Source organism: Bufo gargarizans, chromosome 2 (genome assembly GCF_014858855.1).
Source record: "Bufo gargarizans isolate SCDJY-AF-19 chromosome 2, ASM1485885v1, whole genome shotgun sequence".
Lineage (NCBI taxonomy): Eukaryota > Metazoa > Chordata > Amphibia > Anura > Bufonidae > Bufo > Bufo gargarizans.
The window spans coordinates 104,159,588-104,179,504 of record NC_058081.1 but is presented as its reverse complement, the minus strand read 5'-3'; the positions used below and the strand labels follow the sequence as shown (position 1 = coordinate 104,179,504).

The following is a 19,917-nucleotide window of genomic DNA, read 5'->3' as shown; positions in this document are numbered from 1 at the left end:
AATTGTAGTGTGCTGCTGATTTCCAAGATTCAATTCAGCAGAAATTCTGCAAAATATCCACCATGTCTGAACACTGATTCTGGTCTGCCTGTTGATTTGGACACCATATAAAAGTGGCCATGCAAATTAGAGGACCACTGTTTTTGTCAAGAGCGGTCGACCATCTAATGTGACTCTCCCTGATGGAAGCTGTTAGGGAGGGGAAAGGTGGATCCGACATGTTGCATCTTGTTTGTTCTCATGGGTGATAAGCCTCCTCCAGATGTGTCTGGCATCTGCTTATTCCCCTCTCCCCACGGGCAGCGGAGTGCATGTTGGAGGGGGGCGATTTATGAATCGCAGACTCTACTTGAGATAGTCAAAATTTCGTCCATAAGATCAGAAAATTGTTGTTTATGTACAAAAACTCTCTGGTCTTGCTAGTAAAGGTGTTTTCTCACTTTTCGCCTGATGACGATTGTGACTTTGATTTTGACTTGATAGCAGTGTTGAATACTCGCCACACATGATCAGGAGCTATAGTTCAGCGATTTGGTGAACAATGCGTAAGATTTTGGTATTTTTCTGCGGCTGATTGCGCCCCCCTATTCATATGTGCAGCACTCAGTAACTAGCACAGTAAATGGGGTGTCAGCTGCGACCAGGAAGACTGGATAATCTACACACGGTTTATCCCGGAAAATGTACATCGGTCCAACTCCACCCCTGACCAAATCCTTCGCTGTAAAGGAGCTAAATGGAGAAAAGCGGAATATATTAGTGATGGAAGCGTGAAAAATAGCTTTAATATTTAAACCTCTTGGAGCAGAGCGTCTGGAGACTTAGTTTTAATCCTTAAATATTTAATGTTCCAGAGCCGCCTGGCAGACGGGGTGTTTGTGCCCTTATTTTGTGTTTCGGTTACATAATGGGGTCTGTTCTCCAGAGTCTGAGAGCCGCTTGTTTACTTGACAGGCGCGCTGCAATCCTGAAAGCTGTCTAAATATTTGGAGAAGATCAGAGCGGATTTTTCTAACCCCTGTGGCAGTAATGGCGGTCTAAATGTAAGACGCTCCGGGGATGCGGCTCATCAGCCCACTGACCTAATCTTGTCGTGTGTGTGTGTGTGTGTGTTTTCCTCCAGGTCTGTATAATTCAGAGATTTGTCTATGCGTCTTGCAGGGATAAATGGGATATTTTGAGCCAAGCTTCAGTAATCTGTAAATTTGCACAGTTAGTGTCTTCGCCACCATCTAAGGAGAGGGGGATGGGAGGATACAGTTTTGGACGGAGCATGTGAAATCTGCGGCTTGTCTTCTTGCAAGCGATAGACGGCTCCAATGAACTTCAAACGGCATAATGTAGGAATTCATCCTCGCCTCCATCCGTCTTGTGGCTTGCGGTGAACTCGCTACAATGTGGCTGCGCAGGTTGCTTCTGAAATGTTGAGCGTGTGTGTGTGTATATATTATAATCCTGATCCCCTGCCTTTCTGTATAATTGGCGTGTACATTAAAAAGGAGAAAAAAAATCGGCGGCTAACAGACGTGGCTGCATAACAGATGTGCCTCAGATGCTATAATCTGCCCCAGCCACTTACATTCCAGTAAATGCTGGATATGGGTGAGCCTTCAAAGTATCCGGTCTGATGCTGGAGCCTTCACAAATTCTCTCCGTATGGAAAAGAAAGTTCTAATTCCAGATCCAGGCGAGGAATCCAGCCCGCCACCACCCCCCTCCTCTGCCAGGCCTTTTTTTTTTTTTTTTTTTTTTTTTTTTTTTTTTTCCAAGGCAACATACGTGGCACCTTGCAGAGAGCGACAGATGTGCACAGCCTGCAGCCGCCGCTTCTCCTGCTGTGAGAAGACTAATATTCTGTGAAGGCCGGGTAATACTTCACCAGAAGTCATTGGCAGCGGGCGGATGTAGCCAATCTATCCAGCTGTACAGACGCTTATCACCTGTTGACAGAGGCGGCCTAGGGGCACGTGTCCCTGACTTCAGAGTGTTTGTTTTGTTTTTTCATAGACACAAAAGAGAAGCTTAGAAAACTATTGGAAATGAAAATGCAGCAGTTGCCCGTAGCAACCCATCAAATTTCAGCTTTCATATTGTCCTGCAAGGTATACAATTAGAGACGTGATCTGATTGGTCACTGTGGGCAGACGCTCTACTTTCCACTTTTAATACTGAACGGGTATTGATCTGGATCAGGGATGCTCAACTTGTGGCCCTCCATCTATTGCAAAACTACAACTCCCAGCATGCTTGGAGTTGTAGTTTTGCAACAGCTGGAGGGCCGCAGGTTGGGCATCCCTGATCTAGATGTTTGGGAGGACGGATGGACTGATCGGCTGTGCAGATGAGTTGTACCAAATGTTGTAGTGAGCGGGAATAATTGCTCAAATTTTTTATTTTTTTATTTTTCTGCTTCAGGCTGAGAATTCTCTAAGTTGGAGTAGATGTCGTAGATTTCAAAAATATCCCCCATGGATAGATGGGCTAATCCTCATGCGGACCTGTGACGCATCAGTCCCTACACATCCAGCAGCAGCAACCCGCCGTGTCAGTCTTCAATTTCTGTAGTACTTATTGATCCAGAACATGTGTAGATGACCTTACAGGATTTAAAGGGAATCTGTCACCAGCGACCTCCCTAACTAAAACGCTGTTTTTGTTTAGTTGATCCGAGGGTCAGTTCCCAAGTTATGATACTTTTTCTTAATGTGCAATAAGGGTGTTACCATTGCCCTTGTGGCACCTATAATCCGCTCCTTTCTGCAGTCAGACCCTCCTTTTGCTACTTTGCCACTGCCTGGCCTTGTCAATCAAAGCAACCATGGAGGGGCTGGCCACAGAAAGGAGTCATACTTAGGTGCAGCAAAAGCAATGGTTCTGTCCTCATTGCACCAAAGAGCTAATTTACCTATTGGGAAAAAGTATCATAACTCGGGAACGGGGCCTCAGATCAACAGAAGAAAATCTTTAATCGGGTGAGCTGGAAGGTCAGTTGAAGATCTAGCATTCATTTGTACATGTGTATTTTCCCAAGTCTACAAAGTAGATAGCCACGAAGCAGCCTTGTTTGTCCGGTCACTTCACTAAATCTAGGTGACTTCTGATGCAGAGAAACATGGGATGCCACAACCACAAAATCCACAATTCGCTACGATGGAAAAGGCCAATCGAAATAAAAAATTCCAACATGTCCAGAAGACCTGAGATGGTCACAAGTCATTCAGTTTTTTTCCCCCATGCAGGAAAACGTTGAGGACAAATGACCCAAAGATGCAGGAAGTCTGCTTTCAGGAGTAACCAGAGATTGGCTTATGAGGGTTGTCTGTTACTACTGGCTCATATTGGGGCAGAATTACAGACTCTGGAGAAGTATCTATCAGGCGTCATTGGTGTACAACATACGCCGGATTCTACAATTGGCGTCTTTCTTTTCTTATACTGAATCACAGAAGCTGTTTCTCTGTAAATGTGAACCTAGTCTAATACGTATTGTGTGGCCTTTTCTGATTCCAGAGACTTTCCTGTAAATGCAATGCTTATCCCCTTCAGTGAGCAAAAAGAATAGACCATTTTAGCTGTCCTTTTCTCGTCACCGTATAGGACACCTAGAGTGTACAGTCTCTGGTAAACTGGGCCTCAATTCCTTGTATTCTGCAAGAATATAAAATGAAGCCCTGAAGAGAGAACATTGTGCTGTGTGTATCAAATTTAGAGTTGAAGGGGTTGTCCCATAAAAAATATTCTACTGTTTTCAAACCAGCACCTGTATCTGAATACTCTTGTAATTGCATGTAATTAAAAATTAAGCATAGCCACTGAGTTATTCAATAAAATATATCTTGCGTATAGTGTGGTTGTACCTGCGCTGTCAGTGGGTAACTCGGCTAACTCTGTAAGCCGATAGTATACAGAGCCGCTGCTAAGTACCTCAAAGGGTATTGGCTGCCCGATCCAATTAAACATGCATAAATGTGTATTATTAAGTGCAGTACCAGCGCTGGGATAAGGAAAAGTGTTCAGCGAGGGCTAGAAATGTACAGTCCATCGGTATTGTAGGATAAATCGCAGTGCTTCTTGCTCAACTGCGCACGAAGGAGCCTGTTGGTATAGAATTTCGGAGTGTGACATCACAACGGTCCTACGGTAAGATTCAGGGACCAAAAAACTAACCCTACGCGTTTTGAAGCCTACGGGCTTCTTCGTCAGAGATGGCTGCAGTACTTTGTCCCCCGGAATAATTTTTTTATTCCAGGGGACAAAGTACGGCAGCCATCCCTGAAGAAGGAGCCCATAGGCTTCGAAACGGGTAGGATTGGTTTTTTGGTCCCTGGATCTTACCGTAGGACCATTGTGAAGTCACACTTCACGCTCCAGAATTCCATACCAACAGGCTCCTTCGCGTGCACGCCAGCTACCGGCCGGAGCGGCGCGCGCCTCTTGAAGTTGAGCAAGAAGCACTGCGATTTATCCTACATTACCGATGGACTGAACATTTCTTGTACATCACAGTAGCAGTCATATTTTAGTGATCTGGATTACTTAATACTTAGCTTTTATTTTAGCATTATAAAATAAATGAGATTTATCCCTCAAATTGGAAATAGTAGGTAAACAAAACCGCTTACAATATCCCACACTCAGGCAGGACATCTACTGAAAGCGGTAACAATGTGTCCGCAATGATGCAAGAAATGTCAGACACAAAAGGTAACAGGTGTAATTATACACTAGTACCCAATTAGTAGTGTGGGACGGCAATGCTCGATATGCCGACACCATATGGGCATAAAGCATTTAGGTAACTAACGCAATTGTGTATTAGTACCCGAGCCACATAATAGTTGGGATGATAGCATATGAATGTGCCAACATCTCATACATCAATAGCAGACATACAATGCAACAACAGGTAATTCACAACACAAACAATATGCACAGCGACAGACAAAACACAAAAAAAAAAAAATGACATGGGTGCAAAGAAAATCCGTGTAACACTGTATACACAGATGCACCCACAGCATAAGGTGCACGGCGGCACCGCTTGAGAAAACCAGGTGTCCTACCGTACAGATATAGGGTACTCGGGACACCTCTTTGCTTCGATTTTGCTAATCAGGGTAGTCAGTTGCGGCAGTTGAAGGATCAGTACAATGTAAAAGGGATCACATGGAGATGTTCCTAAATGTCCCTAGTTGGCCCTCGCAGCCCTACAATGATCCTCAAGATCTAACCACAGGTAACATTTATGCCTGCGGCACCAATCTGTGCACCGCAAGAAGGGAGGGGGCCTTTTTCATCTGTCCCCCTTTCCTCTTTCCCTGCTGTTTGTTGTGCACCCATCTGTGCGCTTCACTCTACCTGAGAGTTATCACCTTTGGTGGCTCTTTCCCCCCTTTTTTTTCTTTTCTGTATTTGCCCTTGATCACCTCTGGCAATTAAGCTATATCTTTTGGCCCATAGAAATTATATTCCCCTGATGAGAGGAGGGGTTCTTTCCTCTACCTCAGAAACGTGCATGTAGGGATCCTTTCAGGGCCATATAGGGACCACAATTCCAGGGTTAGGTTCCGGACAGGGGCCCAATTAGTGGGACACCCCGTGGTTAGATCTTGAGGATCATTGTAGGGCTGCGAGGGCCAACTAGGGACATTTAGGAACATCTCCATGTGATCCCCTTTTACAGTGTACTGATCCTTCAACTGCCGCAACAGACTACCCTGATTGGCAAAATCGAAGCAAAGAGGTGTCCCGAGTACCCTATATCTATACGGTAGGACACCTGGTTTTCTCAAGCGGTGCCGCCGTGCACCTTATGCTGTGGGTGCATCTGTGTATACCGTGTTACACGGATTTTCTTTGCACCCATGTCATATATTTTTTTTTTTGTGTTTTGTCTGTCGCTGTGCATATTGTTTGTGTTGTGAATTACCAGTTGTTGCATTGTATGTCTGCTATTGATGTATGAGATGTTGGCACATTCATATGCTATCATCCCAACTATTACAGGGCTCCAGACTAAAAAAAATATCAAGGAGCCATTGGCTCCTAACCTGAAAAATTTAGGAGCCAAATGGAAATTTTTAGTCGCCAAATTTAAAATGCATATAATTACGGTATAATAAAAAAAAAAAAAACACACATGTCTTACCTAGGGTTGTCACGATACCAAAATTTTGACTTGATTTCGATGCCATAAAAAAGTATTGCGATACTCAATACCACGTGAAAAAAATAAAACGCCAAAAAAGCTGCGTGCATTCCACATTTTATGGAACGTCTGCACCATAATAGAACAGTCCGATCCTAATTTTTGTCAGGACAAGGTGACCAAAAAAAATTCAAATTGCACTTTTTTTTTTTTTTTCCTGTTACGGCATTCACCGCATAGGAGAGATTTTTTTAATATTTTAATAGTTCACACTTTTTCGGGCGTGGTGATATGTAATTTTATTTATTATTATTTATATATTTTATATGTAAGATTGGGCAAGGGAGTGATTTAAACTTAATATTTTGGTGTTTGTTTTTTTTCCTTACTTTTTATTTAATACCTATTTCTATTGGCGGAGAACCGCATATAAACATTGACGTACAAAGACACCTGCACACAGACAGGGCACATGCATGCAGCATCCTGCTGTACACGGCAAGCCCCGGAATAGCTGGTACTTATTACTGTGGCTGAATGAAATGCCAGTAAATACCAGAACCTAAACAGTTTGGCAGCTGGGATGAATTGTGGAGGAGCCATCCTCGCTCTCCTCTGCCAGCACACGCGTGGTTAATGTATTTTTCATGAGGCCACACACATATTGTGTACTGTAGACATAACTGCATACCCTGCAACGGCGTACGTATGCCAAATGTGACACATCCACCTCGTATCGTCGGCGCCGACGCTCATCCTCCTCATTGTCTGTGCATGCAACATCGGCGATAGGGAAATATACAGTAAGCGTCCCCGCAGTTTGAGAAGGAGGCGGTCCCTCCCCCCTGTACTGCTGCTGCCACCAATGGGCTGATAGCAGGGAGGGGGAGGGGAGGGGCTAATGCCACTGCACCACCAATAAATATCGTTTATGCTTACAATACAAACGCAGGCTGCCATGCGGGTGCCGGACACATCCCATACCCGGCACCTAGCCTCTATGACTGCGCGCTGCGATCTGCCGCTATTAACCCCCTCAGGTGCTGCACCTGGGAGGTTAATAGCGGCGGATCGCAGCACGCAGTCATAGAGGCTAGGTGCCGGGTATGGGATGTGTCCGGCACCCGCATGGCAGCCTGCGTTTGTATTGTAAGCATAAACGATATTCATTGGTGGTGCAGTGGCATTAGCCCCTCCCCTCCCCCTCCCTGCTATCAGCCCATTGGTGGCAGCAGCAATACAGGGGGGAGGGACCGCCTCCTTCTCCCCCGTCACTGTGTTGTTGAGAACATGGCCTTGCTGAGAGCAGCGCGGTGCCATGTCAGTTTGTGAAAGCGGCAGAGCAGCGGCGGTTCTAGGCGCAAATGGCGACAAGACTACAAAGTCTTGTCGCCATTTAGCAATTCTAGGTCGCATTTGTGACCATTTTGGTCGCCATCTGGAGCCCTGTATTATGTGGCTCGGGTACTAATACACAATTGCGTTAGTTACCTAAATGCTTTATGCCCATATGGTGTCGGCATATCGAGCATTGCCGTCCCACACTACTAATTGGGTACTAGTGTATAATTACACCTGTTACCTTTTGTGTCTGACATTTCTTGCATCATTGCGGACACATTGTTACCGCTTTCAGTAGATGTCCTGCCTGAGTGTGGGATATTGTAAGCGGTTTTGTTTACCTACTATTTCCAATTTGAGGGATAAATCTCATTTATTTTATAATGCTAAAATAAAAGCTAAGTATTAAGTAATCCAGATCACTAAAATATGACTTCTACGATTTATGTGAGTGACTATATATGAAAATTTACATACATCACAGTAGCATTGAACTACCACCTCATCGGAACAGGTACTTTCTATTAGCTCTCGCTGAACACTTTTCCGTATCCCAGCATTGGTACCGCACTTAATAATACACAATAAAATATATCTATATAGCGCCACCTGTAGTGTTTTTTTTTTTTTCCCCCCTTATTTCTTTCACCTGCTCACTGAGATGGCCGCACATGCTCCGTTTCATCCTTCAACTGCCCCCTGTGCTGTGATAGGGAGAGCACGGACACGCCCCCTGTGCTGTGATAGGGAGAGCACGGACACGCCCCCTGTGCTGGGGAGAGCACGGACACGCCCCCTGTGCTGGGGAGAGCACGGACACGCCCCCTGTGCTGGGGAGAGCACGGACACGCCCCCTGTGCTGGGGAGAGCACGGACACGCCCCCTGTGCTGGGGAGAGCACGGACACGCCCCCTGTGCTGGGGAGAGCACGGACACGCCCCCTGTGCTGGGGAGAGCACGGACACGCCCCCTGTGCTGGGGAGAGCACGGACACGCCCCCTGTGCTGGGGAGAGCACGGACACGCCCCCTGTGCTGTGATGGGGAGAGCACGGACACGCCCCCTGTGCTGTGATGGGGAGAGCACGGACACGCCCCCTGTGCTGTGATGGGGAGAGCACGGACACGCCCCCTGTGCTGTGATGGGGAGAGCACGGACACGCCCCCTGTGCTGTGATGGGGAGAGCACGGACACGCCCCCTGTGCTGTGATGGGGAGAGCACGGACACGCCCCCTGTGCTGTGATGGGGAGAGCACGGACACGCCCCCTGTGCTGTGATGGGGAGAGCACGGACACGCCCCCTGTGCTGTGATGGGGAGAGCACGGACACGCCCCCTGTGCTGTGATGGGGAGAGCACGGACACGCCCCCTGTGCTGTGATGGGGAGAGCACGGACACGCCCCCTGTGCTGTGATGGGGAGAGCACGGACACGCCCCCTGTGCTGTGATGGGGAGAGCACGGACACGCCCCCTGTGCTGTGATGGGGAGAGCACGGACACGCCCCCTGTGCTGCGATGGGGAGAGCACGGACACGCCCCCTGAGCTGCAGCAGAAAAGACCCACTCCTTGAGCTGTCAGCTTGATATAAATCTAGTAGAGCAATGACTGGGGAGATCTCTGGACCCATGTGAGTTACAGGGCTGGGCTTTGTTAGAGATTGTCCTGTACTGTATGCTGTCTGATTTATTTAATTATTTTTTTTCTCTTTAGTCATGGGATAACCTCTTCAATGAATGGGGGCTCTGTTTTCTGGGACCTTCATCTATTAGCTAGGTCGGAGAGCAGCTATGAACAGAGGCCCTTATTTATCAAGGCCACCACGTATTATGCCAATCTTGATGAGGCTTTTCATAAGAAATGAAGTCTACAGCAACACGGAGCTGCCGTAGATTTCAGTCATTATTTAGGCCTTTTTTTGGCCTAAATAATGAGTTATCCTGGGGCGGTGGTCCTGTACTCACAACACCCTCACTCTGCTTTCGCCATGCCCCCTTTTCATAGCGTTGGAGGGTAGTGTAAAATTCAGATTGCAACTAGAAAAGTGGCAAATGCATTGAAGAGTCTACGCCAAAAATGATGAATTTTCCACAGACTATTTTGTTCTGGAAGATCCATTAAACATAGCCCATTGATTTCATGTACAACATGTAATGCATCCATTCCCCTGTGGGGGTGCTGCAGGGAAATTGAATGCATGATACTTTCCTTCTTGGCGAACACAGGGAATCTTCTAAAAGAGATTATTCAACGCTTACAGTCCTATGAAGCGATCTGCAGTAGTATTTTCTAGGGATCGACCGATATTGATTTTTTAGGGCCGATACCGATAATTTGTGGACTTTCAGGCCGATAGCCGATAATTTATACCGATATTCTGGGAATTTTCATTTTTGAAAAAAAAATAAAAATTCCTACAAATCTGCTGAAAATTAATGTTTATTGTTAATGTGTATTTTTTTTTTGTAAATCTTTCTTTTTCATTTATATTTAATATTTTGGTGTTTTTTTTTTTTTTGGTTTTTTTTTTTTGTAACTTTTTTTTTAACTAACTTTTAGCCCCCTTAGGGACTAGAACCCTTGTCCTATTCACCCTGATAGAGATCGATCAGGGTGAATAGGATCTCACACTGTCCCTGCTGCTCTGTGCTTTGTGCACACAGCAGCATGGAGCTTATCATGGCAGCCAGGGCTTCAATAGCGTCCTGGCTGCCATGGTAACCGATCGGAACCCCAGCATTACACTGCTGGGGCTCCCATCGGAGGAGCAGGGGAGAGGGGATCCTGTGGGGGGGCGCACTGCGACTGGGGTGGGGGGCGCACCACTGCTTAATACTGGGGGGGAGGGGGGGCGCACTGCGCCACCAATGTCTGATACTGGGGGGGAGGGGGGGGCGCACTGCGCCACCAATGTCTGATACTGGGGGGCTTGGGGGGCGCACTGCGCCACCAATGAAGCTTAATCTCTAATTTATTAATATACAGGAGGCGGGAGCTGGCTGCAGGATCACATAGCCGGCTCCCGGCCTCTATGAGCTGTAGCTGCGATCCGCGGCACCTGAGGAGTTAACTACCGCAGATCGCAGCTACAGCTCATAGAGGTCGGGAGCCGGCTATGTGATCCTGCAGCTCCCGCCTCCTGTATATGAATGAATGATGGATTAATCTTCATTGGTGGAGCAGTGGACATAGCTCCTCCCCTCCTCCTGTCCCCTGTACTTTCATTGGCGGCAGCAGCAGCAGCACAGGGGGGAGGAGACACTGCTCCTTCTCCCCTGTGCTGCTGCTGAGGGAACACGGAGAGCGCTGTCAGCAGCGCGATCTGTGTTCCCATACACTATCGGAATATTGGCAAAATAGATGCCGATACCGATAGCGTTCAAAATCCTGAATATCGGCCGATAATATCGGTAAATCCGATAATCGGTCGATCCCTAGTATTTTCCAGAATAATAGGAGAGCAGACTCCCTGTGGTGGCTTCTTCTCTTAAAGGGAACCTGTCATCAACTTTATGCTGACCGTACTGAGGGCAGTATAAAATAGTGACAGAAATGCTGATTTCAGCGGTGTCAGTCATGAGCTAAAAGTAAGTGGTTGCCAAGAACCAGGGTCATAATCATTGCAGCCCAGGCCTTGAAAAGAGTCAAATCTACCTGGGAAGAGTCCTGGTTATTCATGAATTCCTGCTCTCCTGCCCACCTGCTGATGACTGACAGTCTTCTACCTAGTTTTCTCCCTTTCTGTCTAGGCAAGAACTGCCAATAATCAGCAGATGGTTGAGGGTGCAGGAGATTATGAATAAACATGACTCTTCTCAGGTAGAGTTGACTCTTTCCAAGGCTTGTGCTGCAATGATTATGATGCTGGTTCTCGGCAACCACTTACTTTTAGTTCATGAGTGTCACACCGCTGACATCAGCATTTCTGTCACTTTATGCTGACTGTACTGAGGGCAGTATAAAGTTGATGACAGGTTCACTTTAACAATCTAGGATCATTTTTCTCGACTGCTAAGCTTGTCCACCCACTGCACTTCTTCTTCTTTTTTTTTTTTTTTGATGGTCAGGGCTAATTAAATGTCTGGTCGATATTGATGCCCAATTATATGGTAGGATTTAAGGTTTCATTTTTTCAGTGCAGACTTTGCTTCTGATGTTTTTTTTTTATGCACCAGAACTACTTCTGCATCTCTGGTTTTGTGTGGTCTAACGTTTAGGTAGCATTTGTGAGTGGAAAGGACTTATCCATTTTGTTACAGTGATCTGTTTAATATTTGTATGATATGCAAAATTAAAGTTTCTAGTAGAGAGTTACAAGATTTTTTTTATTTTTTTTTTAAGTTTCACACTATTTAAGTAACTTTTCCAGGAAATTAACAGTGAATATCTACAGATGAACTTTTGCAGCTAATGAAGTCCTTTGATTACAGCAGCATCAACACTAATTCAAGCTGGCAGTCTCACTTTCTCTTCAGTGTGAGGTTGACAAGTACAATGTGAGTTATCAAAACATTGACTTTTGTTAATTCTTTGGTGGTAGGTGGTATTGAGCCTATTTGAAGTCATCTACTCGCACTAAAAGGGTTGGCCAATTTGGTAAAATGTTTTAGAATAATCTGATGTTGATGTGACATACATCTGCATGTTACATCATAAGGCCCCTTTCACACGGGCGAGTTTTCCGTGCGGGTGCGATGCGTGCGGTGAACGCATTGCACCCGCACTGAATCCTGACCCATTCATTTCTATGGGGCTGTGCACACGAGCGGTGATTTTCACGCATCACTTGTGCGTTGCGTGAAAATCGCAGCATGCTCCTCTTTGTGCGTTTTTCACGTAACGCAGGCCCTATAGAAATGAATGGGGTTGCGTGAAAATCGCATGCATCCGCAAGCAAGTGCGGATGCGGTGCGATTTTCACGCATGGGTTCTAGGTGACAGTCTATTCACTGTATTATTTTCCCTTATAACATGGTTATAAGGGAAAATAATAGCATTCTGAATACAGAATGCTTAGTATAATAGTGCTGGAAGGGTTAAAAATAATAAAAAAGTTAACTCGCCTTCTCCTCTTGTTCGCGTAGAGGCCGGTCTGTTCTTTAGCTGTGGGCTGAAGGACCTTTGATGACGTCAGATCACATGCTCCATCACCATGGTGATGGACCATGTGATTGGAGCATGTGATCTGACATCACCTCAGGTCATTCAGTCCACAGCTAAAGAACAGACCGGGATCTACGCTAACAAGAGGAGAAGGTGAGTTAACTTTTTTATTATTTTTAACCCTTCCAGCACTATTATACTAAGCATTCTGTAGTCAGAATGCTATTATTTTCCCTTATAACCATGTTATAAGGGAAAATAATACAATCTTCAGAACATCAATCCCAAGCCCGAACTTCTGTGAAGAAGTTCGGGTTTGGGTACCAAACATGCGTGATTTTTCTCACGCGAGTGCAAAACGCATGACAATGTTTTGCACTCGCGCGGAAAAATCGCGCATTTTCCCGCAACGCACCTGCCTCTTATCCGGGCAAAAAACATGACGCCCGTGTGAAAGAGGCCTAACTGGTCCTCATCTGTGGCCTATGTCAACACCTCCATTTCTCCTGTTGCAAATTGGAGATGGCAATGTGATTGACCCATGTCCCTTTTGCACATGTGGTGAAAAGTGAATGATACGTTCAACTAGGGGTGGGCGGTATAGGCGATATACGCGATATAAATTTGGGCCACGATATGGATTTTCGCTATATCGCCGGACCGCGATATGATCGCGCTCTCTGCGCGCACCATTTTCTCCTGAGCCGGCACAGTGGAGGGAGAAGGAGGGAGTCCCTCCCTCCCCACTGTGTGCGGCTGCCGCTGAACACCAATGAGGACAGAGTAGAAGTAGGAGGAGGAGGGGAGGGACTGTGGCCACTGCCCCACCAATGAATGTGCCGGCCATATCCCACAGGGTCCCCCTCCTCCCCCCATCATTAGTGGCAGTGGGCAGTTCCGATCGGAGTCCCAGCAGTGTAATGCTGGGGCTCCGATCGGTTACCATGGCAGCCAGGACACACTACTGAAGCCCTGCCTGCCATGGTATGTTAGTGAGCAGCATTATACTCGCGTGCGCCGTGGCCGCCGGGCGCTCCTTCTGTCTGTGCGGTGGATTGCTAATGCTTACAGCATTACCAGAGGGGGCGGATCAGAGGCTGGGGGGGCACATGAGAGGCTGGCGCCATGGTCAGCTCCCTGCTGTTGTGTGCACAAAGTACAGGGCAGCAGGGAGAGTGTAAAGTCCTATTCACCCTAATAGAGCTCTATTAGGGTGAATATGACAAGGGTTCTAACCCTTAAGGAGGCTAATAGTTATTAAATAGTAAAAAAATTAGAGTTTAAACCCCCCCCCCCCCCCCCCCCCAATATAGAAAACAATATATCGCAATATATATCGCACATGCTTAAAATTATATCGCAATATAGATTTTAGGCCATATCGCCCACCCCTACGTTCAACACAAGCCCAGAAAAAGATCAATTCAGGGATCAAAGGATTGGGTCTTTTAAAGATGCACCACCTATAGGATATTGAAAACTGGTCAACCCCAATAATTCGCATGCCATCTGGTGTAAGGTGTGGGTCTAGACTAGGGTCACAGCTGAATACATTCAAGGCTCTGAGGGTTTTGGTGTCTAGTGCATTTGAATGGGGTTTCTGCACCCTGTTGGCACACTCTAAAGAACATTCTGATGGATTTTTTTTGTCTGTGCCATGGGAATAAAATCATCCTAGAGCAGAATTGGCTTATTCATACTTCATGTGGCTTCTGCATGGAAAGCTACAGAGATTGCGCTGTCAGTCTCAGGTTTCTACTGCAGACCTTCTTGTAAATGCGCATTGGATTTGCCATGACGTGTGGAAATAGTTTATAGGTAATATACTTGTGAAGCTCAGAATATTGTTATGAACACAATAGGAGGATTTACTGTGAAATGTAAAATCATAATTGCAAGAACCAATAACATCCACAGGCACCGTCAGATTTACAGAAGACTGGTAATCCTGGTCCAGAACAAGTCAACTGAATCCACTGGCAAATATTTAATGAGCAGTTTAATAAACCTATGTAACAGACCCGGCTTCTTATGACCTAGTTCTAGTTCTTGTATTTTATGCTTCTCTATATAGAAATACGTAAAACGAGGCACCAGTGGGCTCGGCATCCATCTACTGCCGTCCTCAGGATTGACATTGGTTTTTCTGATGTTCACACAGTCTAAACAGTTTGGTCTTTTTCAAGTATGGGAATCACGGGAAGGGGTGTACAGATTGTCCTCAGAGGCCAGCCAGGTCCTCTCTAAAGTCTAAACACATGCAAAGCCTGTGGGAAGGGAAGGGAATTTACCACCTGCTCCACAGAATGCTTCTGACAGGCGCATCGGCTGCTGTGGGTGAGAGGCTGAATTATTAAAGCTGCCTGTTGTTTATTAGATTCATCCCGAGGCGTTGAGAGCATATGTGATTATACAGAGAGAAATGTGCCGTCTTCATTAGCTCTTCCAGTCTATAGCTTATCGGCCAGCGGGTGCACGGACGAGAAATCCAAGGTATGGAATGTGCCTATGTCACCTCTGTATGGCTTTACTTCCCTAAATGTCTCATAGTCTGGAGTTCAACAAGTTATGTTGTCTTCTATCCATCACCTTCATTGAGAGACGTTCTCAGATGTTCTACCAAAAAACAGCAGGAATTTCCATAGGCTGCTTTACAGGTCTCAGAATGACAGCGCATTTTGAAACCTTGCATTTGACCTATTGTTTGTTGAGGTGTAACTTTTAGAAATGGCAAATTGGAAATATAGTTGCTTTGTTTTAGGTGTAGCTTTGACAGGTGGGTTTTTTGAGGCAGTGTATGAGATGTAGGCATTGGTAATCCATTTCTAGGATTCTGGTCTACCCATGCAGGAGGTGGATGGGTACATGGGTCAGGAGAGATTAGTGGGCAGGGGCTGTATAAACCAACACAGGAGAGCATTCATTGAGTTCAGTGTATGTAGGAACATAGAATAGATCTGGACAGCTTATGGCAGTGATGGTGAACCTTTTTAGAGACTAAGTGCCCAAACTGCACCCCAAAACCCACATATGTTTCACAAAATGCCAACAATGAGTACTAAAGTCCAACATAGTATGTCTTCCATGTACTTTATTATTTAGCTATAATAGCCTGCCTACATTCAATGCTCTGCCTGTGTCGGTCATAGTGCGCCCTGCGCTGATGAATGGAAGGAAAATTCTAAGGCATATAAAATGTGTTGACCATGAGACCAAAGTGTGAACTTTCAAAGAATTTTATCCCATCGACATGAAACATAAGAATCCCTGACTGGAAAGTATTTAGAGCCAGGGCTAGAAAAAATGTGCATAAAACCTCCATAACTGCTGGTGTCAGAGCTGCAGTGTCTGGGGATGCATAGTTAGCCCCAGGGTGTGAAAAGGAAATGCTTGGCCTGACGACTCTCTTTACACCCACTTATAAGCTGACGGCAGGGGCGTTGCTAAGGTCTCAAAAGATCCGGCGTCCAAGCCCCAATGAATATGGCCCAGTTCTCTAAATTGACCCTCCCCTGCACACCATAATTTTTCTGTACTTGCAATTAGGGTTGTTTTGGGTATTGAATTTTCTATACCCAATTGATACTTTTGCCTGGTATCAACCTCCATACCGGCATTTGCCTTTTTTCAATACTAGGCTTCGCTATTGCGCAGTCTAGTATCAGAGAACATGGAGCGCGCTGCTCTCAGCGTGCTCCATGTTCTTCTCAGCAGCACAGAGGAGAAGGAAGCTCTCTCTCCCTCCCCCTTGTGCCGCTGCCACCAATGAGGAGAGAGGGGCGGGTGCACTGCGCCACCAATGAAGGTAAATGTTTAATATAAATCCCAAGATGCGGCGCGGTTACCATGGCAGCCAGGATGCTACGGAAGCCCTGGCTGCCATGGTAAGCTCCCTGCTGCGTGTGCACAAAGCACAGGGCAGCAGGGACAGTGTGAAGTCTTATTCACCCTTTATAGAGCTCTATCATAGTGACTATGACAAGGTATTAAAAGGTCCCAGGTTCTAGCCCCTAAGGGGGAGAAATAGTTATTAAATAAAAAGTAAAAAAAAAAACAGCACAATATTAAAGGGGTTATCCCATCTTAGACAATGGGGGCATATCCCTAGGACATGCCCCATTGTCTGATAGGTGCGGGTCCTACCTCTGGGACCCACACCTAAAAGGAGAACTAAGCAGAGAAACTTTAGGGGGCACTGCGCATGCTCAGCAGCCCTCCATTCATTTCTATGGAGCCGCCAAAAATAGCCGAGCGCTGGCTCGGCTAGTTCCGTCGGCCCCATAGAAATGAATGGGTGGCCGCGCATGCGCGGTGCACTCCCATTAACTTCAATGGGAGAGGCGGGGAGCTGGTGGTGGTGGATGGACCCCTGGAAATCCGGGGTCCTCCAGCCACAACTTTCCCCGGCTCCATTCTCCTTGTAGGTGTGGGTCCCGCACCTAACAGACAATGGGGGCATATCCTAGCGATATTCTCCCATTGTCTAAGATGGGATAACCCCTTTAAGTATAAATCACCCCCTTTCCCAATTTTACATATGTTAATTTATTTATTCTTTATATATTTTGTATCGCCACTTTTTTTTTTTTTTTTTTTTTTTTGTCACCTTGTGTGTCCCCTCCCCGGATGTTCCATAGAATGCACGAGGCATTATTTATTTTTTTGCGTGGTATCGAGTATTGCAGTACTTTTTTTTTTTTTTTTTTTTGCGGTATCAAAACCGACTCAAAATTTTGGTATCGAAACAACCCTACTTGCAATACAGCAGCACATACCCGTCACATCCAGGGCCTCCCAGTGACGTCTCCTCCGATTTTACATCTGTCATCTTCTCAATTTGGTCCGTACAACTTCTTTCAGCCGCCTCGTCTCTGCAGACTGTGACACACAGACATTTTAGCTTCCTCACATTTCTATCATCATCTCCCAACCGGGAGCCCCCAAAGTGTTTATCCTGCTGCTCGCTGTGCTCCCAAATACTACCCTGAAAAAAAAATTGGTGCCCCCATAGTAATACTGCCCCCAACCATGATAATGTTCCCCAAGAATGCCCAGATTAGTAGAAGAGCCCTCCAGTATTAATGTCTTAACAGAGCCCCCAGTAGAAATAAGGCCCCTGCTGTTCCCCCAGTGGTGGTAAAACTCTCTACAGACACCTCAGTAGTAATAAGGCCCCCATAGTGCTGTTAGAAGAAATAAGGCAGATCTATAAGTCCCTCCTATAGAGCCCCCAGTAGTAAGAACGCCTATAATGTCCCCTGGATTTATAATACCCCTACAGTTATAATGCTCGCCCTGAAGTGCCCCCAGTATTTATACTGCCCCCTGCAGTGAACCCTGTAGTTATATTCCTCCCTCCACCATACAGTCCCATGTAAATACCATCATTCCCCTCCCTTCAGCCCCTCCAATATATAGTCCCATGTAAATAACACTATTGCCCACTCACCGCCATAGAGTGCCATGTAAATAACATCACCTCCTCCCTAGCTGCCTTCAACATACAGTCCCATGGAAAGAACATCGCTCCATCTTACAGCCACAATCAACATACAGTCCCATGGAAATAACTCCCAGCATTGCTCTGCTTCACCCATCACTTACCTCTCCTCACCACAGCTTCTTCCCACAGGTCTTCACCTCTTCACTCACCGGTCACATGATGGTGACATCACAGCTCCTTCCCCACCACTGCCTGTTTTAATGGTCACATGACCTCTGATGTCATCACAGGTCTTTCAACTTTTCTGTCCTGAGGACTGCAATACAGTTGTATCTAGCTGACAGGCAGTACATTCGGGGCCTGGAGCATAACATCAGGGGCCCAGGCCCTGAATGTTTTAACCTAGCAACGCACCTGGCTGACGGACCCCATGGAAACTTGACCGTTGTGAGGCTCGCCCTTCACGGCCTTCCATTTAAAAAAAAAAAAAAAAAAAATCACAAAGCAGATGTGAACAACGCTGGGAATTTTGTATTTTTACTTTCTTTATTTAAGGCATACAATGGTAGAGTAAGATCTTCTTTTTTGTTTTTGGGAGTTTTTAGCACTTGCTACTTCTGTGGCCTCCACCATCTCTGAGGAAGTGTCCCATGCTGGTTACTTGTTATCTCAGCTGCTGGAGTTTTTATCTTGTATTTCTAGAAGGTGAATGATCAATGACTGTAGAAATCTATACCCTGCAGTGTTACTTAGCCCTGTGCATTGTTCCCCGAGGAGTTATTGAGCGTTTTCCAGGCTTCCTGTCTTTGCCGAGCACTGCTGGGAAGTTTGTAGTGTAGTTCCTTTTCCCGGCTCAATGCCGGAAAGGAACTGATCAGATTAATCCCAAATGAAGTAGGTGCTTCTCCCACAGCAGTTCAATTATTTTTACGAATCCAGTGGATCTGCGCTTACGCAGATCCACACACACCCTCCTCCAGCTGATTCCGGTGCGGCTGTGTTACTTCCGGGTATAGAAATCTGGAAGAACATCCAACTGTAACTGCTGAGGCGCGGCTTCTCAGCCTGCCTCTCATCTACCTGCATGGACTGTTCTCTTAAATGTGCTGTTTTACATGTAAACTGTATTTAGCGGAGCAGATTTATCAAAAACTGCTTGTTGCCCATAGCAACCTATCACAACACAGCTTTCATTTTACCAGGGCACTATAAGAAATGAAAACAAACATCTGGTTGCTATGAGCAACACACTTTTTTTTTTATTTTTATTTTAAAGGAAGAAGTCAACTACTTGGGGTACATTCACACTTGCGGCAGAGAGATCCAGCAAGCAGTTCCGTCGCCGGAACTGCCTGCTGGATCAGGCAAAATGTATGCTAACTGATGGCATTAGTAAGACTGATCAGGATCCTGATCAGTCTTAAAAATACCTGATCAGTCGAAAAAAAAGCATTGAAATGCCGGATCCGTCTTTCCCTTTTTTTTTTTTTTTGTCTGCACATGCGCAGAACGTAAGGACGGATCCGGCACTAATACATTCCTATGGGGAAAAAATGTCGGCTCCGGCATTCAGGCAGTTCAGTTTTTTTTTTTCGCCGGAGATAAAACCGTAGCATGCTGCGGTTTTCTCTTTTGCCTGATCAGTCAAAACGACTGAACTGAAGACATCCTGATGCAAACTGAACGGATTACTCTCCATTCAGAATGCATGGGGATATGCCTGATCAGTTCTTTTTCGGTATAGAGCCCCTGTGATGGAACTCTATGCCGGAAAAGAAAAGCGCAAGTGTGAAAGTACCCTTAAAGGGGGTTGTCTCGCTTCAGCAAATGGCATTTATCATGTAGAGGAAGTTGGTTAATACAAGGTACTTCTATAACATCTGAA

General features: G+C 45.9%; 1 protein-coding gene across 2 annotated transcripts in view; it reads left to right on the top strand.

Moving 5' to 3' along the window:
• Positions 1-19,917, top strand: part of GLCE (glucuronic acid epimerase) — a 93,025-nt gene that overhangs the window by 25,239 nt on the left and 47,869 nt on the right. Inside the window, exon 1 of one of the 2 annotated variants that reach the window (XM_044279363.1) lies at positions 967-1,043. The exons of the other annotated variant lie outside the window; for it this stretch is intronic. Within the exon in view, the coding sequence (XP_044135298.1) occupies positions 1,042-1,043 (2 nt within the window). The 5' untranslated portion in view covers positions 967-1,041. Of the gene's footprint in view, positions 1-966; positions 1,044-19,917 lie in introns of those variants that run through there. 2 annotated transcript variants of the gene reach the window in all.